General features: G+C 35.5%; 1 protein-coding gene and 2 long non-coding RNA genes across 3 annotated transcripts in view; all 3 read left to right on the top strand.

Moving 5' to 3' along the window:
* Positions 1-26,603, top strand: part of LOC128506999 (carcinoembryonic antigen-related cell adhesion molecule 5-like) — a 198,163-nt gene that overhangs the window by 56,579 nt on the left and 114,981 nt on the right. The window contains exons 6-8 of the mRNA XM_053477614.1: positions 7,384-7,641; positions 7,726-7,957; positions 23,758-23,774. Coding sequence (XP_053333589.1) covers positions 7,384-7,641; positions 7,726-7,957; positions 23,758-23,774 — 507 coding nt within the window. The remainder of the gene's footprint in view (positions 1-7,383; positions 7,642-7,725; positions 7,958-23,757; positions 23,775-26,603) is intronic.
* On the top strand, positions 3,399-6,612 carry LOC128506522 (uncharacterized). Its single transcript, XR_008355717.1, has 3 exons — positions 3,399-3,766; positions 5,399-5,493; positions 6,506-6,612. It is a non-coding gene; the product is annotated as an uncharacterized LOC128506522 (long non-coding RNA).
* LOC128506528 (uncharacterized) lies at positions 8,115-11,471 on the top strand. The gene is made up of 3 exons (XR_008355723.1): positions 8,115-8,187; positions 9,327-9,369; positions 11,307-11,471. It is a non-coding gene; the product is annotated as an uncharacterized LOC128506528 (long non-coding RNA).

Here is a 26,603-nt window from a genome sequence, read left to right as displayed (position 1 = left end):
ATTTACATTTGGGCATTTGTCAGACGCTCTTATCCAGAGCGACTTACATTTTTATCCCATTACACATCTGAGCAGTTGAGGGTTAAGGGCCGCGCTCAAGGGCCCAACAGTGGCAACTTGGTGGTTGTAGGGTTTGAACCTGGGATCTTTCGAACCGTAGGCCAATGCCTTAACCACTGAGCTACCCCTGGCCCCTGGTAATAGTTACTTATAATAGTTATTAGTGTCATGCTGTGCTCATTCATTCTTGTGCTTCAAGTTTCATCTTAAATGAAGCATTCATTGTCACGCTTGGAAACTCAGTTGTGAGTGCGGCAGAGCAGAAAATTAAATATAGTCTTCTTCGTCCCAGGAGTTAACTTAAGTTAAGTGGGGAAGGGCGCATTATTTGCATTTAAATGTTGTCTTTTTAGACATAGGAAAGCACCCACAGAAACACTAAAACAACAACAACAACTGATGGTTCAGGGCCAACAAAAATGCAAATGAATAATAAATTAAGATGCCCCAATTATACTGCACAAATATTATTTAGTATAAGTATTATTTATTAATAGTATTACACTTTGATGTTTTAATCATAGCTTGGAGTGAGAATTTGAAAATAACGGCATGGTTGTGCACGCACCCACAACACCCCCAGCGTGCATACACCACACATCTTACCCTGCATGGCTCAGGTTCTGTATATTTTTTTAGGACAGTGAAAATTGCAATATCTGCATTGAATTTAATTACATTCAAACCTGTGCATCATTTTGTATATTCATGAGAAAATTTAGTGGAAAACACACTGGATCAAGAGAGAATCCTGCAAGACACATGTAATATTATGTGTAATGTATAATGGCTCCAGCATACACTCGTACTGCCAAAGCTCAGAATAAAGTCACAAAATAAAAACATGTAAACAAATTAAAAATATGCAAACACAATTAACTGTGCAGTCAAACATAAAGTGACGAAATGAAACCACTGAAGGAAAAAAAAAGGAAAATGTAACAACAATAATAATAATAATAATAATAATAATAATAATAATAAAAATAGAGAAAATGCAGCGAAGGGAATTCTCTCTTGTGTAAGAAAGTTGCTTTGCAGATTTACACCATCTGTTAAAACGTTTCTTTACTTGTTTGCTGATGTTGTGAACTATTCTTATTTAACGGCTTGCATTTGAGGTCGGGGTTGGTGAAAGCCATCTGGGTTTCCTCTAATAACCGGGTCACATTTCCCGTTGCTTTACACCAACGAGAGAGAGAACGTCATCAGCATTGGGCATTTTGCTGGAAGGTGACAGATTCACGGCTCCCTTTAAAATGGCCTTCTAGTCCCTACACAATTTAAAGGCTCTGATACCTGCTCACTTTGTGTGATCAGTAGGTATCACCAGTAAAGGTGTGAGGACCAAGACAAAGATCAAAATCAAATACAAAAAACAAAGACAAGCATGCATCTAAGTTCAAGACCCAGCCTCAATCTTCAAGTTTGTAAAAATAAGCAGGTATAAATCCAACATAAATCAAACAAACCTAAACCTCAATAAGGGTCGACGTACCCTAAGAGGTTATACTGTAAGTGTGTGTGTGTGTGTGTGTGTGTGTGTGTAAGAGTTTTGTGTTTTGGCTCTGTTGTCCCACACAATGTTGCAAACATTGTCATATTGTGGCAAAATTCAAGCACGGACACGTGTCTGTTTTCACTTTCTTCCACACTTTACCCTCTTTCTTGTGGGAACCAAAATTTGCTCCTATTATATCGCAGTTTTCATATCTCGAATTGGCGACCAGATGCAATAAATATAGCTTTGTGGCTCCTTATCACAAGTCATCAAGATGGCCAAAAGATTCTTTGTCCAGAAGAAATTGCAACTGAATTTGGAAGAGAGATGCTTTTGATAATGTAGAGGATGGTAATTACATTTCTAAAAATTCAGAGTATGACAGTGACTTTGAAGAAAACATTGAATCTGAGCATCAGCTCATTGCAAAATGAAAAAGAGACACAGAACCAGCCCGTCAGCAGCCAGCTCCAAAAACAGAAGCCCATCAGCAGTTAAGGTAAAACTTATTAATGTCAAAAATGGTGTAATTGATTCGTCTTCTTGGCCAAGAAATGAGACACCCTGCATGGCTGACCATGTGATAAGAATGAAACCAGGGCCAACAGGGATGGCAGTTTCTCTTGTGCAGGAAATCTTCTTTTGAGCTTTTCATCCCAGATTCAATCCAGAAATTTATCTAGATTGCAATAATTTAGAAGGAATGTATTTGGAATGAGGGGAAAGGTGATGGACCAAACCCATTCACATGCCCACTTTGAGGTTTTTATCCTTACTGGAGTTTTCAGGTCCAAAGGCGAATTCACAGAATCCCAGTAGGATGCAGAAACTGGCAGAGAACATTTCCATGCAACAATGTCCTTAAAAAACTTACATAATTTCCACGATTATCCACTTTGGAAAACTAGATGACAGACAGCAGTATGACCGGCGCAGCCTCAATACTGAGCAGTAATTGTATTTTCTAATCAGTAGTATTAAAAAAAATAACTATGAAAATGACTTAAATATTAGAATCACATTCTCCTTTAAAATGTTTCTGTGTGTAAATTTTAGACTTTAAGAAAAAATAAATAAATTAAATGATTGCTAAAGCAGCTAAAGAATAGAGAAAGGAAAATGGAGGAACTCAACCTCTCCTTTACACCACCGTTTAATAATGGCATATTTTTCCTGAGTGGCAGAACGTTATTATGACTTTTATTCACTGCAACCTCGACCCGAATAAAGTGCTGGTGTATATCGCAGGAAAGCCCCTTGAATTAGACAAAGTTGTTCATGTACATTCTTGCTTCATTTTGTTTCCCTCCAAATAAACAGATAACTTGAAAACATGGCGTAAATTCTTGTCAACTGCACAAAACCCCACCCACACCCATGAAATGTAGGTCATACACGCTTTTCAGTGATAAGTGAATACACATTAAACAACCGAAAGTAGTTATTAGACTCATGTTTAAAAAAATTTAACTGCTCATGACTGCCCCTTCTGGCACAGACTATTTTAAAAAGTCAAAGTTTAAAAGTCAGTATAAAACATTTTGTTGTATCTTAATATTTCTGTCTACTACTTTTGTTCCACCAGAAGGCACTGATGTTAATGGAATATAAGCCGAAACAACATAGTTGAGAAAGTGAGAGTTAAAATGGTAACTTCACATTATGTGACTTTGATACTTGCTGCTGAAAACTATTTAGTCCTCATTACACCTGGCTACTGTGTGTATTCTGTGGTTTGGGCTGATGCTCACTGTGAGTTTCACTTCCGTAGTTGCTAAGGTGGTGGGTTAATCTGCACTCCTTCCTTTCTCTTCAGGCATATCAACTGAGACAAGAAAAAACGGAACATGCACACAGTGCTCATTTTGAAGCTGACACGCTCAGCTTATTAACACGTTTTTTTAATATTACATAATAATAATGATAATTATGTAATAATAAAATTACATGAACATTTAATTTATTTTGGTCTTATTTAAATGTCATACAACAGGTTGGTGTTATTTATTCAATTTTGTATTTTTGTAACATGCACAATACAAGCATGTGACACACCTGTGCTACTCCAAAACTAGGCAAAATAGCACTAGCGCTAGTGCTTGTGTTTCTACAAAATTACCAACAAGTCTTAACCACCCACTCTTCCTCGCATGAGGTTCAATTTCTGCAGTTTGCTTTGTTGGACATGAGGGTCAAGTAGGAATGGTAAGAACATTTTGTTAATATATATTTTTATTATACATGATTATATATGTATTTTTTATTTATTTATCATTGTTTTAGTTGCTAAATTTACCTATTAATCTAATATTTACATTCTTGAACATAAGCACAATAAAAGTACATTATTTTACTTTCCCTATATTTAACAACTTTTACTGAAAGCTTATGCTGAAAAGCTTAAAGTGATAATGTCAATATCATGATAAATTATGCCAAGATTGATGGTTTGTGTAAAAAAAAAAATATATATATATATATATATATATATATATTTATATATATATATATATATATATATATATATATATATATATATATCCTCATAGACAAATGTTCTTATTTGAACCCGCTTCCGGAATGAATTATGCTCATAATTCAAGGTTCCACTGTAGATATATATATATATATATATATATATATATATATATATATATATATATATATATATATATAAACTGATAGGAGCAAAAAGTTTAGCTCTTAAAATATAAAAAATAAATATTGAAATAATCTATATTAATAATAATAATAATAAATAGATAATAAATTATTATTATTAGTAGTAGTGGTAGTAGTAGTTTTTGTTGTAGTAGTAGTAGTAATAATATTCCTTGGCCCAGGCAAAAAAGAAAGACAGGAATAAAGAAAAAAACACTATAGTCTTGTTTGACCACCTTTTTCTTTGATTATGGTACACTTTAACTGTGACATTGTATTGTCAAGCTTATGTAATTTTATGCAATTCTATCCAGAGTCTCACTAATTATTCTCAAAGATCTTTATGTCTTTATGAAAGATTTTCATGTCTTTATATATAATTAATTAAAAATTTATAGCTTTTCTGAAACAACTCATAGTCAATTAGGCTATGTTTACACTGCCAGAAAAAAAATCTGCTTTGTACATATCCAGATTGGAATCAGTTTGGAATCAGATTGCTTTCATGTAGTATGAACAGTACAGAACAGTTAAAAAAAAAAACACACACACAATGAATCTAAGTATTGCTAATTCAATTTAAAACACATCCAGAGGTGATTCGAAATCAGATTTACTGTACCTAAAGATGTTCCTGACTCTGCCCTATCAAATTGGATTTTAAAATGTCTATTACTATTTACTCACAACCTGACACAGAAGTTAAGTCCACATAATCATGTGGCATTAATCAATTGTTATAAATAAGCTTGGAGGTAAAATAAGCAAAGGAAATTGAAATAGTTAAGAGTAGGCCCTATACACCAACACGAGCACACATACACAATAAGTGTAGGGCAAAGCTGTCATGATTCACGCCCTGTCTGCCCTGTTTTGCCCATGCTGTAACTTCCCTCACGTGCTCATGTTTTTCCTAGCCAGTCATGTGTCCTTTCCCACGCCCCCCATTTCCGCCCCAGTAACAGTAAAATACCATATAAATGCTACAGAATAAAACCGTAAAACATAAAACCTTGCAGTTTTTAAGGTAACAAAGTTTTAAAGTGAATTTAATCCATACATTTTAAATAAAGTAAATTAAATAAGTGTTACAGATATATATATATTTTTTACATATGGAATTTTTTTGTGTTGTAAAGAAGCTATATTTAAAGTATTTTGTTTGTTTTATTCTAGGTATTTTCTTTTTTCTATTAAAAATGATTTAGAGCCTTTGGTTTTCTTCAAAATGGTGTCTTCAGTTTTTCTGATCTTTCTCCTCATGATTTCGGGTGAGTTACACATTTACATCATCACAACTATACCCAGCATGGACATGGAATATATACAACTACAATTTTAAATCTTTATATTTTGCAATTACAGCTTTACAGCTCATGCAATATATATATATATATATATATATATATATATATATATATATATATATATATATATATATATATATATATATATTTTTTTTTTTAATCAAACAGCTGATTGATATTTCCCATATAATACTAAATATTGTCACGTGCGCCAGTGATAGTCGTGTAAAGGGGTGGGGCTGCAAAGTAATCAGCTCAAATGGATTGCGGGCTAAATGAGTCGTGCATGAAAAAAAAAATACCCATGGAAGAGTGGTATGTGAGCAGAGTGATATAACGCGTCACAGTGACTTTAAAGCAACAAAACTGGAAGAAGCCATTTGATGGCCACGTGAAGGACAGTGGCAAGAATACTGCACAAACTCCCGCGACATTTACATTCCCACCTAGAGCCAGCTTTTGGGAGCTGGGAGGGGCTGGTTGGCCAGGTAAGCAGGAACAAGAGTGTCTATGGAGACACAGGAGTCGCTGGCAACGCAGGCCCACTCTGTCTGCCACTATCGCTCACTGTGCCCTGTGCCCACATGCGAGATGGGCACTGCAATCAAACCACATTTACACCTTCACTACTTTCCTTCCCTTTTCTCCTTCCTCCTTCCTTAAGCCCTCTCCTTCTTCTCCTATAATTATAATAAATAAATAAATAAATACACAAATAAAAAATATGAGTAGTTGTTTGTACAAACAGTAATTTCTCCATTGGTTTATACTTTTTAATAGTTTTTATAAGAGGTATTCATGGTAAACCGTGTGATGAAATTTCTGGTAAATGAAGAGCCCAATGCAGTCATTCCCATACCTGATCCTTGAAAATGTCTGTTAGAACCATACACACCATTATTCCCCACCCCTTACATTACAGGAACTTAGCTGAAAGTTTTTGCCACATCCTCTGTTTATTCCTGTCATGTTTCAGGAGCTCTTGGGAATGAATGGAGTGTAACATACAGCAAGGAACATCTCTGTGCTTTAAGAGGATCTACAGTGTTTATGAACGGATCATACACACACCCAGCACATTTTGGTTAATAAACCCAATAAAGGATACACAGGAGACTGATCTGCGTAATGAACCAGGTTACTCAGGCAGAGTGGAGTATTTAGGAGATGAACAGAAATACTTCTCCCTCAGACTGAGTGACGTGAAGGAAACAGATGAAAACAAATACTATTACAGAATCAGAACAACGGAAGAACAATGGCTGGATGAATCTGGAGTTAGGCTCACTGTTACAGGTAAATATAAGCATCATATTTTTTTTTTACATATATTGTTCAGGTCATAATCTTGCTTCAGATCTCTCTCTCTCTCACAGACCAAAATTTTAACTTTATTGTTGATTAAGTAAAGCAGATTTCTTTTGTACGTGATATAAAGGCCTGATTGAGGAAAAACGAGCTTTTAGATTACTCATTGAAGCAGATGTAATGTGTCTCTCTGTGTTTAAGATCTTCAGGTGATCGCTCCTGCAGAAGTGACAGAGGGACAATCAGCCGTTCTGACCTGTAAAACCACCTGCAGTCTGACTGATCCAACATTCATCTGGTACAAAACCAGCCGTGATTTAACAACAAACACCATCAAGAGCAATGAAGTCCACCTGCAGTCGGTCAGCAGTGAGGATGCAGGCAGTTATAGCTGTGCTGTAAGAGGATATGAACATCTCCCCTCTCCTGCTCACACACTCAGAGTCAGATGTGAGCTCTATATATTTATTTTTAAATAAAATCAAGAACAACAATGATCATGACTACAAACTGCTCCTTTTTTACTCTTATCATGACACTCTCTAGATCCTCCAAAGAATGTCGCAGTGTCTGTCAGTCCCTCTCATGAGATTGAAGAGGGCAGTTCAGTGACTCTGACCTGCAGCAGTGATGCTAACCCACCTGTTAAATACTATGAATGGTACAAGAGGACAACATTAGTAGAAAAAGGAAAGACCATCACCATCTCCAATTTCAGTTCGGAGGACAATGGAAAGTACAAGTGCAAGTGTGGTAATGAAGTCAGACATCAGTACTCCCATGGTGTAACTCTGAATATTCTGTGTAAGTGAAAGCTGAAGACTCTGCAGAGCCAATAACATATACAAGTATTATAGATTTACTTTAAAGTGATATTGTGCATTTTAGATCCTCCAAAGAATGTCTCAGTGTCCATCAGCTCCTCTGGTCAGATACTGGAGGACAGTTTAGTGACTCTGACCTGCAGCAGTGATGCTAACCCACCTGTGGAGAACTACACCTGGTTTAAGGTGAATGAATCCTCCGCTGTAGGATCTGGACAGAGTTACAGAGCTCCACAGAGTGGACAGTACTACTGCGAGGCTCAGAATAAACACGGCTCTGAGAGATCAGCTGCAGTGTCTGTCACTTTAAATGGTGAGAGTGATAGATATTCAGTCCTGCTTGATCACTGCTCTGTTATGCATCATACACTGTGGATGAACTTTACCAAAAGTATCACCTCTCTGTTTGTGTGTGTGTGTGTGTGTGTGTGTGTGTGGTATCAGGTGTTTCTGTGATTGTGTATGTGTGTATTGGAGTTGGACTTTTGGGGCTTGCAGCTCTTCTCTTTGCACTCTTCTGGTTGAGGTGAGAACATTTGTGCTGATAAATGCATCACTAATTACAGTGGAACCTTGGATTGCGAGTAACCCAGTTTGTGGAAGTTCTGCAAGATAAGCAAAGATTTTTAATGATTTTTGACTTGAAAAACGTGCCAGTCTTGGTTTACGAGTACAGAGTAATATCATGTATCATGCATGCGCTTCTTGTTTTTATGCCAAGCATCACATAATCACAACTGAGCCAATGGTTTTTCTCTCTTGCGCTGCGGGAATTTTGGGTAATCGTCTCCCCTGCTCGGTCTTAATTCTCACTTAGTTCTCACTGGTATAATCATCATCCATATATGCATGTTTACTGTTTACTATAACACTGTGGCAATGTGTGCGCATAATTTTTGTGTTTGTATGCTTGTGTGTACAGCGCTCATGTACTATTTATTATATCACACATGCACGTGTGTAAAGCAAAAGCAAGTCTCATTAGAGAAGTTAAAGATCCATTTTTTCTCCCTCTTTGGGTCAGCCTGCACACACACACACACACACACACCCCTGCTCCTCTCGCCTTCACACAGACACAGAAACACTGCTCTGTTGTGATTCTTTTCAAAATAAAGTGCAGGTTATTTTGTTTTATTTTTACTTTACAGCAGTGATTCCTTTACTGTGTGCTAATTTAAGTGTCATTAGAGGGATTTCTTGTATATTTTCCCAATAAAACAGTGTTTCCGTTGTGTGTGCACGTGTGCGTGAAACTCAAATAAGAGAGGAAGAAGGGTTACTGTGTAAGATGAGAAGAGCGAGAGAGGAGGGTCTGATTACTCCTCTCCTTTTACTTCAGCTTTACACACATACACAAACTCACACATACACAACGCCTGCGCGCACAAACGGAAACACTTATCAGGATTTATTTTATTTTTTTTAAGGTAAAGTGCAGGTTACTTTTTTATTTTTACTTTATATTTTGTATTAATAATTTACTTTTTTGGGCTGTGAAAATAATATTTAAGTTTCTATTATTTCTTATGGGCCAATTCGATTTGATTTACGAGTGTTATTATATACGAGCCCGCTTCCGGAACAAATTACGTTTGTAATTCAAGGTTTCACTGTCCTCTGAAGATGATTATGATGAATTAATATTTGACTTTATGTGAGCAGATGCAAGAGACAGAAGAAAAAAGCAGATGAATGTGACTATCAGGTGAGTTATTACAGAAATGTCCATCAGGTGTGTGCTTTGTTCATAATGAGGGCAGAGGTAGCTCTGGGTTAAGATGTTGGGTGATTGGACAGTCACAAATTTTAATTCCAGTACCATCTATGTGCCAGCGTTATAGAGCAAGGGTAAGCAAAATCTGTCCTAGAGAGCTGCAGTCCTGTATAATTCAGCTCTGCCTGTAGCTTAAGTAATCCTAGAGATCCTGGGCCCGGTTTCTCGATAACGCACACTATTCGCGCGCTAAGAAGACTCTTAAGATATATCTTACATTACGTTAAGTGATAACTTTTCTAAGTGTATTTCTCAAAGTGTCTTTTAGGAGTCTTCTTAAGCCTCTTATATCCGACGTTACAAGGCGCTGTCTACACTGAAGGTACTGAATTAGCTGACATCGGTTGGTCAGGAATCGGTTTTTGACTCCTTTTGCATGACAGCGTTAAGAAAGACTGCACTTTCTATGCAAATTAAACATTGCACTTAATTCTTTTAATAGTGTTTATTTCGACATGGGTTAACTTATCAATAGCATGGGATAATAAACAAATATATAGATGAAATCACCAAACTGTAACTTATATTTTCATGTAACCTGTGGCGGTGAAACAAACCGGGTATACAATCATACTTGATTGACAAACAGCTGACACTTTACCAGCTTCAGGAACAATGTGAAGTATGTCAGTGGTTGGGGTTTTATAGCACACTATGGAATGAATACGATGAGATGACAGAGTGGAGGTTAATACCCCTATAACACCTACGCGGTTTCGCGCTTTGCAGTTCATCATAATTCAGCGTGAGTTTTGGTGCCGTGATTACGTTTCCATCTTATCACGCAAAAAAATAAAACATGTTTAACATGCGGAAGCTTGCGGACCTTGCAGATCTTTGCGGAACGTCGGGCGGTCACTAGAGGCGGTCACTAGAGGCGGCTCATGGTGCTTAATGCCCCTATCTCACCTACTGTATGCGGCTTGACTCACAGTAAGTTGGATGTTAGGCACCGTAAGCTGCCGCGATTGCCCGCAACGTTCCTTTAACGTTCTACGTTCTAACGTAGTTCTAACGTAATCACAGCGCAAAAACTCGCTCTGAATCATGATGAACCCTACTTACGACCACAGCGCGAGACCGCGCAGGTGAGATAGGGGTATAACACCGCATCTCACAGCGAGTCAAACCGCATAGGTGATTTAGTGGTATCAAGCATTATAATCACTCAGAAAAATGAAAAGATGCGGGGTTTGAAACTCCCATGTTCATTTTCTCAACTAAATCAAATTTCATCATAAAATAAAACGTGTCAAAAGAAAAGTCCATCCAGTCATGAATGATGGTTAATGATTAATGAAACATATCTTAAACAAAAAGCTGCGAGCAGCTGGACATCGGGACGTAGAGCCTAAGTATTAGTTCTGATATTAAATAAAATTAAATTCATAAACAGGTCTAAAGTATATTCCATCATTAATACGACTTTGATAACGTTCTATAATGTGCTTCTATACACCGCTGATTTATAAAGACTGCTGCTCAGTGGCAGCGACTAGCGTCTTGAGCTGAAACTACGCTAAGAATGAGTTAGGGTTGGTCCAGACCAACCTTACGAATGTGTGACTTAGCTAAGAGATACTTAGCGTACGAACGTTTCGGGAAATGCGCCATAACGTTAAGAGAGAGGTTAAGGTACAACTTAAGAACTACTAAGCGATAAGAAGCTTTCGAGAAACCGGGCCCTGATTAGTTTGTTCAGATCTGTTTAATTAGGGTTGAAGCTAAACTCTGCAGCCTTGAGGCTCTCTAGGAGCAAATTTGCCTACCCCTGCCATAGAGCAAGGCCTTCAAACCTCTACTGCACAGATATACAATGCTGTAAATTTACCTCTTACAGTCATATCCTCTATTCCTCCTCTCTGCAGAATATTGGGCTGAATGCTAAAGAAAACACTGCACCTGACCTCACCAACCAGACGTCTAATGATGTGTTTCAGACATCTTTAGTAAGTGTTTACTGAACAACGCAGGTACTGCTGGCATGTAAGATGATGATGGTCAGTGGTACTGAATAAAAACCTTAAAGGTCAGATGAATGGATTTTTTTTTAATGGACTGAGTTTTATGCTTTCTAGGATTCAGATCTCTATATTTGCAGTTATAAAATGTCTACTTTTGAGGTATGTAGAAAGGGTCCTTTTTATTTTAACTAACCATCATGATAACTCAGATTATTGAATAATTACAATATTGAAAGACTTGGGTCACAACAACTTTATTTTTTAAGTTAAAGTACAGGTAGTCCTCGCTTTACAAACATTCAAGCTACAAATTTCAGTTATGGTTTTTGGCCACATGATGTCAGTGTGGAGAAAGGGGACAGATTCAGTCAAGTAGCTTGGTATGATTTACATTGTTTATTTGGGTCAAAGGCGTATAAGACTCACTTAGTCAGACTTTGTCAAACAAATGTGACTTACAAATGTGCTCCGGGAATAAAACTTGTTTGTAGGTCAGAGATAAGAACACAATACAGTAGAAGAAAATAACTATGTGTACTTACAGTCACAACAGTGTTTGCTTTTCTATCAACCATAATAGAACATTACTAAACTTTTTTTTTTTTAATGTATGTATTAATAAAAAATATATAAAACAAAGTAAAGTAAATCCAAAATTTTCAGATGAAAAAAAAAAAAAAAAACTGGCTTCTCTTTAATAATTAGCTTACACAGTACTCTGTGTGTGTATGTGTGTGTGTGTGTGTGTATATATATATATATATATATATATATATATATATATATAATTTATGAGCATGAAAAAAATGGAGCTTGAAAAGGGATTTATATATTTATTAATATTGTTATCGGAAAGGACATCATATTAAAGAAACACAAAAATTACAAATTTATTTAATCAGAAAATCGTTAGTATTATAAGGATTCAAATATAAAAATATATATTAAATAATAAAAAAATATTAATCAATTAAATTAATAGAATTATTTACGAGTGAAGCAATTATTATAATTAATCAATAATTCATTTAAGTCATACACTTTTCAATAGTTTGTTTTATAATGGTATCAGTTTTCGGTTTAATAAATATTCAATGATTTATGGTTGTAGTGTAAAATCTTCATGGCAGCAGCGACATGTATCTGAGGGGCTTATGTTACCATGGTAACGCACGGAGGAAGTGAGGTATGCACTGGTGACTTTGCAGGGTGTTCCGAATGGTGGAGTTTTGTCAAGGAAAGTTCGCTTCACAGACGTTCCCTGCAAATGTAGCAGGGAGTAGGGAGCACCCTGTAAAGTACACCGCGGAATGGAATGCAGCTGTTGTTGTTACACGCCCCTCACAGCATTAACAAACCAGTTTTCAGAAAATATTAAACGCTAAAACTTCTCAGTCTCTTATAAAAGTCTGCATTCTACATCATATTGCTGACAGTCTTGCATTTCGACTTCTGTAGTACACAAAGGTTTAAAGGTCTCACCTCATAACTCTGTCATTAACCCGCTAACTCCATGGTTCTACCTTTAGTTTTTTTTTTTCGCCTTTTTTACGTTTTTTTTCTGCCCCAGAGGTTCTGTTTTAAACAAACAAACAAAAAAAAATTAAGAAAGAAATAATAAAAGTCTGCTTAATCAAATACAATTCCTAGAGAATGACCACTTTAAGATTAAAGAGGTCCTATTATGCTTTTTCAAATATGATCTTTCATGCAGCGTGTCAAACTATCTGCCCTATCTGTGACACTGACAGTGCACGATAAATGGAGTTTTCGTCTATTAAAAAAAGAATCAGCTCACATTCGCCTAAACGAGTCGTTAGCGAATCTGTTTTTACTCTGTTACGGATACTCGTCACTCCGTAACATATTTGCATAATGTCCGCCCACGTTCTATGCAACGAACAACTTGCCCGCCATCTTACAATTAACGTTACCACACTCTTGTTAATGTGACCGAGCATTTATGCCAGGTTCGCTTAAACACTTTGTAATATAAACAAACAATAAAAATGAGAGCACACTATTCACCAAAACTGAACCATGCCACTTCGCGAGTTTTAAATTCCCTTCCCTGACCTGCCTTCAAAGGAACAGCCAGGAAAGAGGGGGGGTAGGGTGGTATTCTTGGGGGCTAGTTATGGTGTAACAGAGCTCCCGTTATTTGTTTGGACGAGAGAAGGAGAGATTGTTGTGGATCATTTTCTTTCAAAGATATTTGAACAGGATTATCTTTGACTGGACATACTCTCCGGACATCTCACCCTCCATCAACGGCCTCGCGGACTTCATTAACCCCGGTGAGACCGAAACATACTCCTCTAACACACATACAATAAACACCGACTTCGGACATTTTCCACTTACTTGCACACATACACATACCGTTTATTATATATAGTTTGTAAATATTGTTTATATCTTTGTTTGGTTGTGGTGCACCTTTTTAATTTACTTTATTTAGTTTTGTATAATACATGTTTGCTTATCTACTTGTTTGTATTTGTTCTTTTTGCTCACCGGCCTTTTAAAGCAACACCGACACAAAGATAAAAGACCTCTTGATTTTTGTAGCCACAGTTAATATAAAATTAGCTGGTTGTTACACGGTAAAACTGATGCCATCTGACGGGTCTCCAGAGCTGGCGTTCAGTTATGTAGGGCGTTTTGTAGGGCGTTAAGGGCGTTTTGTTTTCCGACACACGCTGTAGCAGTAGACCAATCATAAATCACCGCACCATCTGACCAATCACAACAGTGAGGGCTCACGGAAAGGAGGGGTTTAGACAAACTGAATCTTCGAACTGCTTCACACGAGTCGTTTACGAATCATTTAGAAATGGGGTCAAATTGAATTTATTTTTAGAGAAAACAGAAGTGTTTTTTGACCTTGCATGCATGTAAACCTGTTTTAAGAGACTCATTAGGCAATATTAGCAACCTTTATAATGGCATAATAGGACCTCTTCAACATCTTCATAAAAGAAACAACAATACAAATTTACAACTTAACTATTTAGCAATTTTAACTTTTTAAACTATATATATATATATATATATATATATATATATATATCTGTTTTAACTTTGTACTGTACAAAAGACCAATTTAACTATTTATAACTTATTTATGTATTAATTATTCACACATATCCAAATATTTTGTCTGGGCTACACAGTCATTGTCAATTTCTATAGCATTTCTATTGACATTTGACATTAATCAACCTTTAGTAAATTTTCATTTACACACTGCTGGGCTGTAAATGAATGTAAATGTTTGCTCTGCCGTACTGGGCGCTCAGTTCAGGTATTTCACACGCCCTCACCTCGGACCGCTATGGATAGATTGCCTTGCACAAGTACTCATACCCCATTTCCACATTTTGTCGTGTAAAAACAATGTAAATGTTTTTTTTTTTTCTTTTTTTTTTTCTTGTTATTTTATGTGATACACCAACACAGAGTGGAACATAATTGTGAAGTGGAAGGAAATTATATGTTGTTATATGACATTTTTCTTTTATCACAGAATTCTCATCCCAGTCCTCCTGACATGTTTGCATCCTCTGACTATGAGAATGTTACAGTAAGTTTTAGCTTTTAACCCCAAATCCACCATTAGATTAAAGTAAATTATTAAGGTTACATAAAAAAGGTTACATGAGGGTGTGACACCAATTGTATTTTATATAACTAATGTGTTAATGCAAGTTTTTGTTTATTTTTTTTTACATTCCAGAACAATACTGAATACTGGATTTTTTTGCAGATACTGCTATAAATTAATGTTACAAATACATAAAAAGGGAACGTATAAATGTATTTAGGTGATTTCCCAAATTCTCTCTCTCCCCTCTCCCCCACCTCCCCCAACCCCTCTCTCTCTCTCTCGCCCTCTCTTTCAGGCTCTGGTTTGCATTTGCTAGAGCTGACATGATGATTATTCTGCTTTGTTTTTTTGTTTTTTCTTTTAGACTATGTGATCCATGATGAATTAAATGAGTGCTGATGAATAGAGAGAGCTCCTCACTGAAGTGGAGAATCTCAATCGCTCCTTTACGCCAGCAACATCAGCAGCTTACAAAGATTTAAAGCAGCTAGACATATTTTATATCAGTGTGTTAAGCACTTTATTCTACTGCCAGGAAATTATGACTGTTCTAGCAAATTGTTGAGTTTTCACCTATTAGTGGTTGTTTTTTTCATTAAGTATATCTAAAACTAATAAAGGGATTGAAGCTTGACTTAAATCCAGATGTAAAATGATCAGCAGAGAATGGGTATGCAGCAAAAATTTCAATTTAATTTAGATACTCACAAATTCTTACATTTTTAAGTTTAGCATATATATTTAGTAAAACATATTTATTAACTGTGTGTGTGTGTGTGTGGTGTGTGTGTGTGTGTGCACGACTGTGTGAGCAGTGAGCTACTGTTACTACCTAAAGCTAATTATTTTCCTATGTGTAGGTCAGAGACTTAAGAAAGTAATGTGTTTATTTCAATTGATCTGAAGGATGTATGCATATGCTGAACTCAGGGCTCAGGTCTTTTAAATGAGCTTCTGTGGAGGTTTATCCAGCTGAGTTTATCCGGAAGTTGCGTTATGTCAGCTGAGGACTTTTATTGTTAGTTAGGTAGATTTCACTACTTATCCAAATGTATGGACAGTTGACATATCAGTTTGCATGCACACTTCTTTTGTAACTTTCTGAATTTGGATCATTTACACCCTCAGGGCGGTGGTTAGCCCTGTCGGCTTGCATCTCGAGGGTCGGGGTTAGATTCATGGCCAGGCTCGATTCCCGTCTCTGTGTGCATGGTAATTCAAAATTTGGCGTTCCCAAATTGCCCGTAGTGTGTAAGTGTGTGTATGTGTGTGTGCCCTGTGAGGGATTGGCAACCTGTCCAGGGTGTTCTCCGCCTCATGCCCTAAGCCTCCTTGGATAGGCTTCAGGCCCCCATGATCCTAAATACAGGATAAAGCAGTATAGACAGTGAGTGAGTACATACTCTATATTGTTGCTCTGTTGATTGTTGTCAGTTAATGATTAGTTGTTCTAGTAACTAAAGTTGTATTATTATTATTATTATTATTATTATTATTATTGTTATTATTATACATACATACAACAGGGTTAAGATGCATACCAAAAAGCTGTGGAAACATAGACCTTACTTTATAACACTTAACAAGACAATATTGAACATCTAAACAAACTGAGATTACACAAAATAAGCAGTCATGTCAATATTGGTACGATGCGGGTCTCACAAGGGGCGGAGCTGTGTACAAATACTCTGCACTGCCACAGGCTGCTACCCCACAGAGTTCTGAACAGGCAAAGGGGCAGCCATTTATAAACATGTGGTTGCCAGGCAAAGCTGCAATCAGCCTGGATACGCCACACCTGGCAGCGTGTTTATATAAGGGTCCTGATACCTCGGCACTTTGTGCAATCATTTAAGTAGCACCGGTACGGTATCAGGGCCAAAGAAAAAAAGAAAGAAAAAGAAAGACAGATAGAGGAGCATGCTCAAGAGAGGGAGAGAGGCAAAGACCCAGCCTCTGTCTCCCTGAACCGCCGCCATGAGAGTGGGAGAGAGAGAGAGCGACACACCTCAGTTCAAAGTGTAAAGCACGAATTAAGAAACTCTCTCTTCCCAATAAATCCTCGTTAAGGGCATAGGGCCCAAGAGGATATAGTTTTTGTTTTAGTTTCCAGAGCCCCGTCTGTTCTCGCGTAGACGGTGGACATCTGTTTATTTTGTGTTTTAAGTTTTCTTTTAAGTTGATCTTTTTGTTTTTTTATTTTTTATTAAGTTTCTAATTAATAACCCCATGCTATCTCCAAACTGAAAGGTTTTCCCATGCGTATCATAAGCACTCTCAAGACTCCTGTTTCATTAACCCCCTTTAAATCCTATGTCAGAGTTCAAACATCTTGTGGTGTGGCTCTCCATACCATACCCACATAACAAACATAAAAGCCACAAGCACAAGCACACAAAGTCCAAAGTGCAAAAATGCTTATAAAGAATTACTCACAATCTGAGTCCTGGAATATGTCCGGGAGTTATTCAGGGATGAAAAACTTCATAGATGTAGAACCTGGTCATTCAGTAGATTCAAGTCATCAGCTGACTTCATACTATTGCCACATAACGTCGCTGAGTGTAGACCTGAGCAACTGAAGCAACCCCATATCATAACACTGTCTCCAGAGGCTTGTAGAGTGACATTACGCAGGACAGATGAATTGCTTCCCTTCTTACCCTGATGTTTTCATCGCCTTGGAGCAGGCTCAATCTGGACTCATCAAACCAAATGACGGTTTTCCATTGTTCCAAAGGCCAATCTTTATGATTCCTAGCAAATTATATATATTTTTCCTTTTTAGTCTCACTACCTACTGCTTTTCTTATTATGACACAGCTGTTAAGTCCCAATCCTTTTTAAAAAAAAATTGTGGAAATTATTTAAGTTATGGAAATGCTATTAAATATACCTTGGATTTTTACTGTTAGTTCTTTAACCATGAATCTTTATTAACCATTTAAGTAATCTTCATGAATGTTTTTTTCTGACCCCATTACTTACACAAGGTTTGTGGTTCAGCACAGTCCTTTAAGGCTTTAATCATATGTTGGACATTTCCTAACACAATGCCAGTGATTTTAAATCTCCTTAGTTGTTTTTCTACCTGATTTAGGCCAATAATTTGACTCTTCTAAAATTTGACCTCTCTTCTCCACCGTCTTTTTTTTTTTAATTCCTCTATTTAAGCATAGTCTATGGTGGCCATGTTTAAAGTTTGTGTTTTGTTCTGGGGACTGTAGTTAGATGCAGTTTCTAGCCTTATCATGACACAGTCCTGTCAATGTAAGTGCTGAAGAACGAGCGGTTCTTTACTACAGGACAACACAGCACTGACAGAAGTGTTATTATACTGTGATACTATTATAATATTATACTGTTTATAATATAAACTAACTATGCATTCTTATCCTGCAGTTTAAATCTCCTTATTTAAGGTTAAACAAGCGTTAAACAGTGTGTATTAGTGGCTTGGGGTGATGCTGAGTGTATTGTGTGTTTCACTTCCTCATTTGCTGAGGCACTTGCTTCATCTTCTCACGCATGTGAGACTTGTGAAAAAAATCCTTTCAATGACATGATTAATTGCTCCTTGCACAATGTGTATTAAAATTTAGTTTTACTTTTAACTTGTTACTTTTTTATTTCATAGCAACTCAGAAAGCAAAGCACAGACATATTTAACGTACATTTTAAGTTCAGGATAAATATTCATATTTTGTGATTTTTAATAAGAATTATGAAAAATCACAAAATAATAGATGTAGTAGCTTCAGTGTATTTTCTTATTTTTAATAATGCGCATGTTTAAATTCTTGTCTACTTTACACACATTATTCAAGTGGACACAGGAGTGCAGGAATCCTCAATAACATTTCGCTTTCAGGTAGAAACTAGTGATACATTAGATTGGGATTGGGTGAACACAATTGCTCGGTACATAATGGTATAAAACTTAAAATATAAACTTCACGGTGATCTGATGGTGTGATTATCATAATAAAATGTGTGGCTATAAATTAGTAATTCAGTTCAGTGCGTGTAATCAGTAAGTCAGTGAATTTAAACGTAGTCCCTGGTGGCCATGTTTGAAGACCATGTTGTGCTGTCGGTATTGTAGTTGGAAGCGGCTTCTGGCCTTAACCTGACACAGACCTGTCTAAGTAATGTACAGTAAGTGTAAAAGAACCAGCAGTTCTTCACTACAGGACTCTCCACACTTCCTGTAAAAATAAATGTAAAAGGGAACAGGAAAATGTTTATACTCTCCATAATACAAACTACTGTAACTATGCATTCTTATCCGGCATTGGATTTACCTTTTTTATTTAACGTTAAACAGAGTTTTAAAGATTGTAGGTGCTGTGTGTTCCACATCCTCATTTGCTGAGGCCCTGGCTTCATCTCTTCAGGCATGTGGACTGATGCAATGTAAAAAAATATATATATCCATAAATGTACATGAATTATTAATGTATTGTAATGTATGTTTATTAAATTTATTAATTAATTGCAGATAAGAATTTACTTTGATGTAATCCGTTGCTTTTGTTTACAACTTTAGGTGTAAAACAATATATTAAATTAAAAAAAAATAATAATAAATTACCCAAAAAGTGACTCGGCAAAAAAAAAAAAAAACACTTACTGTATTATCCTGAAGATGTAAAAAAAAAAAAAACTTGTAAGTCTTTTAATTGTGCCTTGCACATTCACTTCTGAATATAGTATGATTTTGTTTCCTTTTAAATAAGTCAGTTTCTTTTTTTTAATAACAATCACATAATTTTTAAAATGAACTGTTGGTGTGAGGATAATAACATAGTGTGTGGCAGTAGATTCAATGAATGCAACCGAAATCCATTGTGGCTATAATTAAATGCTGCATTGTGTTTTAGGGACTGGAGTTGTAGTTGGATGGAGTTTCTAGTCTTATCATGATACATCCCTGTCGATGTAATTGACCGTAAGTGTTGAGGAACCAGCAGTACTTCACTACAAGACAATGCAGCACTGACACTTTCTGTAAAAATTAATGTTAAAAAGAATAAGGAAACATACAGTATACTCTCCATAATACAAACTAATTATGTATTTCATTCTATAGTGTGTTATAACACTTTATTTGAAGTCACTCTTCAAGGACTTTTTAAGGATTGCGTGTTTCTGGTGGCTCAAGTAATGATGACTATGATATGTGTTTCACTTCCACATTTTCTGAGGCACTGGTTTCATCTCTTTTACGCATGTGGACTAATGTGATACGAAAAAAGAATGTTAATTTTGAAGCTGACATGATCAGTTTATTAACATATTTAATTTATTCATTCATTACATCCAAGAGTTTACTTTGGTGTTTTTGTTGGTAGTTTTGTTTACGACTTCACAGGTAAAAAAAAAATAAAAAATGCATAAGCATAAAACAAATTACCCAAAAAGTGACTCAACAAAAAAACAACCAAAACAAAATAATAAACTGAGAAATCTTTTAAACTGAGAAATCAAATTAAATAACCATCTTCGTACAGGAAATGTCATCATGTTAACCAGTATGTCATTAGATGTAAGTGAATCGTCTTTCTTATTTTATTGTTATTGTCATATTTTAGTTTTAGCAACTGAGTAAGTTCAGGATAGAGATTGATCTTTTGTGAATTATAATGAGGATCATGGTGACAGTGTCTGTTTGTATTGTGTGATGTGTTCAGGTCTTGAAAAACCAGCAGTTCTTCACTACAAGACAACTCAGCACTTACTGTAAAAAAATAAATGTTAAAGAGAATAAGAAAAATTTTCCCATAATGCAAACATGTATCCTGTAGTGTGTTATAACTCTTTATTTAAAAATCAAACAAAAAAAAAGCATGTGTTTAAGGGGTGATGCTAATGGTGCTGTGTGTTTCACTTCCTTATTTGATAAGAACTGGCTTTCATCTCTTCACACATGTGGACTGATGAGATGTGACAAAAATGTTCCTCATGAAGATTATGTGATCAGCATACAGTATTAACACTAAAAATATGTTAATTTCTTAAGAGTTTAGTGTAAATCAGTTGCTTTTGTTTACAACTTTGCAGTAAAAGTAAATAAATAAAGAAAGAAAGAAATAAAGAAAGAAATATGAACCAAATACAAAAAAAGTTCAGTTCAGCTAATAAAAAGAGGAAACACAATTGTGAGTTTATTAAAAACACCGTCAGCAACACATTTTAACCATGTTTTAACACCCTCTCAAGAACAAATTTCTTTATTCTCTGTTTCACACTCACGCATGAGAGTCAAGTAAGCACGGTAAGAATATGTTTAATGATTTGTAGTTGTTAAATTCACTAATTAGTCCAATATCCACATTTCCTCATCATGGAGAGGTTTACTAAAGTTTCCTCCCTTTTTTAAAATGAATTTAGTTATTTATTCACCATGTAGCTGTTACAGTATTTTTTTTTTTTTTTTTTTTTTTGCTATGGTTATCAACTTACAAATTTAAATTATGGCTAAGGTATTTTGCTACTTTCTGATGTTTTACAATAATTACAGAAAAAAGAAAAATGAATCAATGTTAAGTAATAATATGTTCTCATAATTTTTACACATACTTGCGTATTATGTGGACAATTCAGCAGACTGATTTTTTTTAGGACAAAAAAATATACTATAGGACAGTAGAAAGTATTATGGTAATCTCATATTTAAACCAATGTTCATACATCATTCCGGAAAAGTTGCAACCTTTTTTTTTTTTATTTGAATAAAATGAAAACTTGAAGACTTTTAAATCACATGATCCATTTCGTATTTGCAATATAATAAAGATACATAGCAAATGTTCAAGCTTAGAAGTTGTACACTTTTATTCACTAAATGAGCTAATTTGATGCCTCAAAAAAAGTTGGGACAGGAGCAACAAAGGGCTAATAAAAATGAATCGTTTCAAATTTTTTTTAATTTTCTTGATTAAGCTTGCAGAACATCTAACATAAGGTCTGTATCATGATTACCAATAAAACGGATGTCTTAGAAAGGCAGAATCTCTCAGAATTTAAGATAAGCAGAAAAACACTTGCGGAACTCTTTGTAAACAATGTTTCTCATCGTCATATTGCAAAGGCTTTGCAAACCTCATATCTACAGTGCATGACATCACCAAAAGATTTAGAGAAACTGGATAAATCTCTGTGCGTAAGGGACAAGGATGCCCGTTGTTTTCCGGTTCTCAGACGACACTGCATCGCTAAACTGGTCCAGAAACCACTGTTGATAAACACAATTCGTCGTGTCATCTGCAGATGCTGTCTGCAGATGTCAACCAAAGCTCTATCACACAAAAAGGAAGCCATATGTGAACATGGTCCAGAAGCACCGTTGTGTCCTGTGGGCCAAGGCTCATTTAAAATGGCCTGTTTTAAATGGGAAAAGTGTTCTATGGTCAGACAAAGGTGTTAGATGACATCAATTTTAGGGAGGACTTTGTGTATTTCAGCAGGACAATGCAAAACCACATACTGCAGCTATTACAACAGCATGGCTTTGTAGTAGAGGAGCTTGGGTGCTCAATTGGCCTGCCTGCAGTCCAGATCTTTCACCTATAGAGAACATTTGGTGCATCATTAAATGAAAAATGAGTCAAAGATGACGAAGAACACTTTAAGAGCTGGAAACCTATATCATGCATGAATGGGACAAAATTCAACACCAAAACTCCGGAAAATCATAATCTCAATGCCCAGACATATTCAAACTGTTTTGAAAATAAGAGGAGATGGTACATCATGGTAAACATGCCCCCATCCCAATTTATTTGAGAGCTGTAGCTAAGGAAGGGCACTGGGGTCATGAGGTGGTATTGTAGTATTGTAGTGATGCAGGGTGGTAGGCAATTTGTTTCATTTAACATTATAGATGGGATGTAGTATGGAAGGCCTTTCAGTATTTTCATGATATGGATGGCCAATGGGTTACTTGGTGGTAGTATTGTGATGTATAGGTGTATATTTGTTTGAAGAGTTAATGTTACAGTTCTTCTCTAACACTGGATATTCCATTCCAGAGTAATTTACTATAAAAATGTACGGTATAAGTTTATTTTGTGAATTATGTATTTAATTTTCTTTTTTTATTTATTTAAATATATTTAGAACATTTGTCAGCAGCCAGTAAAAAAAAAATCATGGCATCTCCACGTTGTCTGATCGTTCTCCTAATGATCTCAGGTAAGACACACATTTACATTTTTACAACTACACTAACCAGACGCAATAAATATTAAACCAGAGATTTTTTTTTCATCTTCCAAATCTTTTTTTATTGCAGTTATAGTTAACTTTTATCTTTCTTTTCCTTAGGATCACACGAGTGGAGGTAAAAATTATATATTTTAGTCAAAATAAATGTCATAAACTTTGTAAAATATGTTAAAATGTGTATGTAGATTGCTTTAAAGTTAAACACATTTATATTTTATTGACCCAACATAATTTTCTACTATGCCATGTTATTATGATCCATTTTTCATCATGTTCAATATAGCATAATTAATGCATTGCTGCATTATTCCCATGTCTACCTCACAATATTCTAGTCATTTGATAGTTAATTGTATATTTTACACAGCTTTTATAAAATATTTTGATAATACCCAACACTTATTTTTCACTTTTGACCAGAAATGGCTGAAATGTTGTGAATTTATGATTAAAATAAAGCTGCTTACATCACTTTTAATTATCACTCATCACTTCAGATGACAAACAACATAGCACAATGCACGTTGTCTGTAAATGGCTGAAATGAGGTTGTGAATATGCCTTTTAGTGAATGTAACAAGTTCACATGAACTCGATATGAGAGATTTTTATGAGATTTATATGCTTTATTTTTTCTGTGAGGAATCTGAGTGTATAGGTGTAAACAGTTGAGTAATAGTAGTCCTTGTAAAACCTGATCATTCAACACTGATATCCATGAAATGTCATAGATGATTCAGTGATACAGAAGCTCTGCTAAGAAAACGTTAGGCACATCAGTCACTTTACCCCAAATAAAAGGTCTTTCTGAGTGTTATAATTTAATTGTTTTGCTATTTACACACACACAACAATTTTATGAACTTTGTATTCAAAACAATCTCCCAGGTTTGTTTACTCTTCTTTTTCTCTGCTTTTCTGCTAGAGTTAATAATTTATTTATTATTATTTTTTTTTGGATGTGCACTTTGATATAAGTTTAAAAGTTGCACATGAATCTAACATATTTACATCAGCCACATTATCAAATCCCAGTTTGTGCTCTACATAAATAAGCGAAAGTGTATTATCTACTATATTGGTAAAGATTGAAATGCACATAAATTTAAGAATAGCGCTGAATCACTGCAGGTCTTTTGAAAGGCCGTAGAACCCTTAAGGGTTTTACTGTTTATCTAATTTAATTTTATAAAAAATTTATTGTGCAATTCTATTTAAAAAAAATGTAACTAATGTTACGGTTAGAAAAGTTTACTAAAACAACAAATGACCATAAATAAATGCAGTTTTAAATGTCTCTTTGCTGATTTTACCTAGGTTTTCCACTACTGAATCTGACCACCAGAGATTGAACACGTCTAATCAATCTTCAGTGAACCCACCATTAACCACTCCTCAACACCACCTTTCAACTTCCATGAGCTTGATTTCACCCTCTCCCCAAGCCCACTTCACAACTTCAACGATCCCGACACCAACGGCTTCTCAACACCACCTTTCAACTTCAGCACACTTGATTTCACCTTTACCCCAAACCCACTTCACAACTACATCGATCCCGACATCAACCCCTCCCCACCACCAAACCAACTTCACAACTTCAGCAATCCAGACAACAAACATGTCCCAATTCCACCCTTCAACTTCAGCAATCTTGATGTCACCCTCAACCCAAACCTTCCCAGATAAAGAAGGTGAGCAGAAAATGTTGAGAGCAGTTGTAGCTCAACAGAGATATCTGTACATATTTGAATTCTAATCAGAGTTTGAATGAGATGCTTGCACTAAGTAATTCAGCTAATTAATAGAACACATCATATATTTTGAGAATATTAAACATATTTGGCTTACTGTCTCTTACATAGGGTTTTGAGTATAGATCATATCCCCCAGCCTACAAGGCTATGGTGTAAAGGTACCAAGGTACAGACGCACAACACCTCCTATTATTCCTACTTTAGCTGTCATTAAATTTCTTACATAATTAGCTCACCATGGTTAAATGAATTTTGAAGTGGGGATTCAACAAGAATGCTAAGTTACTGAAGCAAGTTGAAAGTTAAAAAATCAGTGAATAAAAGAAACATCCTCTACAACACAAAGGTCTGTCCTGAGTAAGGAAAGTTTGTTTACACCTGCTACTGCCATTACAGTCACTTCTCTAAAAAAAAACAAAAAAATTTCTAGCCTGCATCCTTTGATTGAAGTAGGTGTAGCAGATTGTAAGACACTAGGAGTTCACTCAGATACTGCGGCGCGAGATCATTTAATGCTTTATATGTCAAAAGTAGTATTTTAAAATCAATGCGAAATTTCACAGGGATCCAATGCAGTGAAGATTAGATAGGGGTGATGTGCTCGTATCTTCTAGTTCTAGTGAGGACTCTCGCTGCTGCATTCTGGACTAGCTGAAGCTTGTTTATGCACCTAGTTGAACACCCAGACAGTAAGGCATTACAATAGTCCAACCTAGAGGTGATAAAAGCATAAACATATAGTAGCATCGTATACCCTTTTACGCATTGCTCAACTTTAGCAAGCTGGAACACCTTTGGAACACCTAATTTTGTACTAAGTGTATTTAAGTTGTAATTAAATTGTACAAAAGCACAATTTTAAGTGTATTAAGTATAGTTTTGTGTGCTAAAGTGGATCACCTTTAAGTATACTTAGTACACTTAAAGTATATGGTTGTGTGTACTAACGTACATACCTGACAGTAATTGATGAAATTTAGGTACACTACCGTTTAAAAGTTTGGGGTCACTTGCAAATTTCTTTGTTTTTGTTTAGTGATTTATTTTCTACATTCTACAACAATACTGGGGATTTCAAAATTATAAAATAACACATATGGAATTAGGTAATTACGTAACAACAAGAAAGACAACAGTTAGTTCTTATTGTAAGACACAGAGGTGACCCAAAACTTTTGAACTGTAGTGTACATGTTTAATGTATTATAAGTACATTACAGCTATTTTTACTGTGCTACAAATACATGATTAATATACTATGAGTATATTCTTAATGCAGCCATAGCATGCTGTTATACTTTTGGACAATTACAAATACTAAAAAAGTACACTTTGTGGTTAATACAAATACTGTACTGTATACTTGATTGTATATTACAGTCCACACAACCTTCTATACCACAGTATTGCAAATGTATTGCCAGTACACTAAAGGTGTTTAGGATATTTTACAACTGCTAAATGCATTTTCTACACTATAACATGTTTTTAAATCACATTACATCAGCAATTATGAGGCAGATTTTATTCATGAGTTCAACAGATTCAATTTGCACAAGGTTACAAAAAATCACTACTATAGTTTATTTGTGTTTAACAACA

Source organism: Clarias gariepinus, chromosome 18 (genome assembly GCF_024256425.1).
Source record: "Clarias gariepinus isolate MV-2021 ecotype Netherlands chromosome 18, CGAR_prim_01v2, whole genome shotgun sequence".
Lineage (NCBI taxonomy): Eukaryota > Metazoa > Chordata > Actinopteri > Siluriformes > Clariidae > Clarias > Clarias gariepinus.
This window is presented reverse-complemented; position numbering and strand designations above follow the sequence as displayed.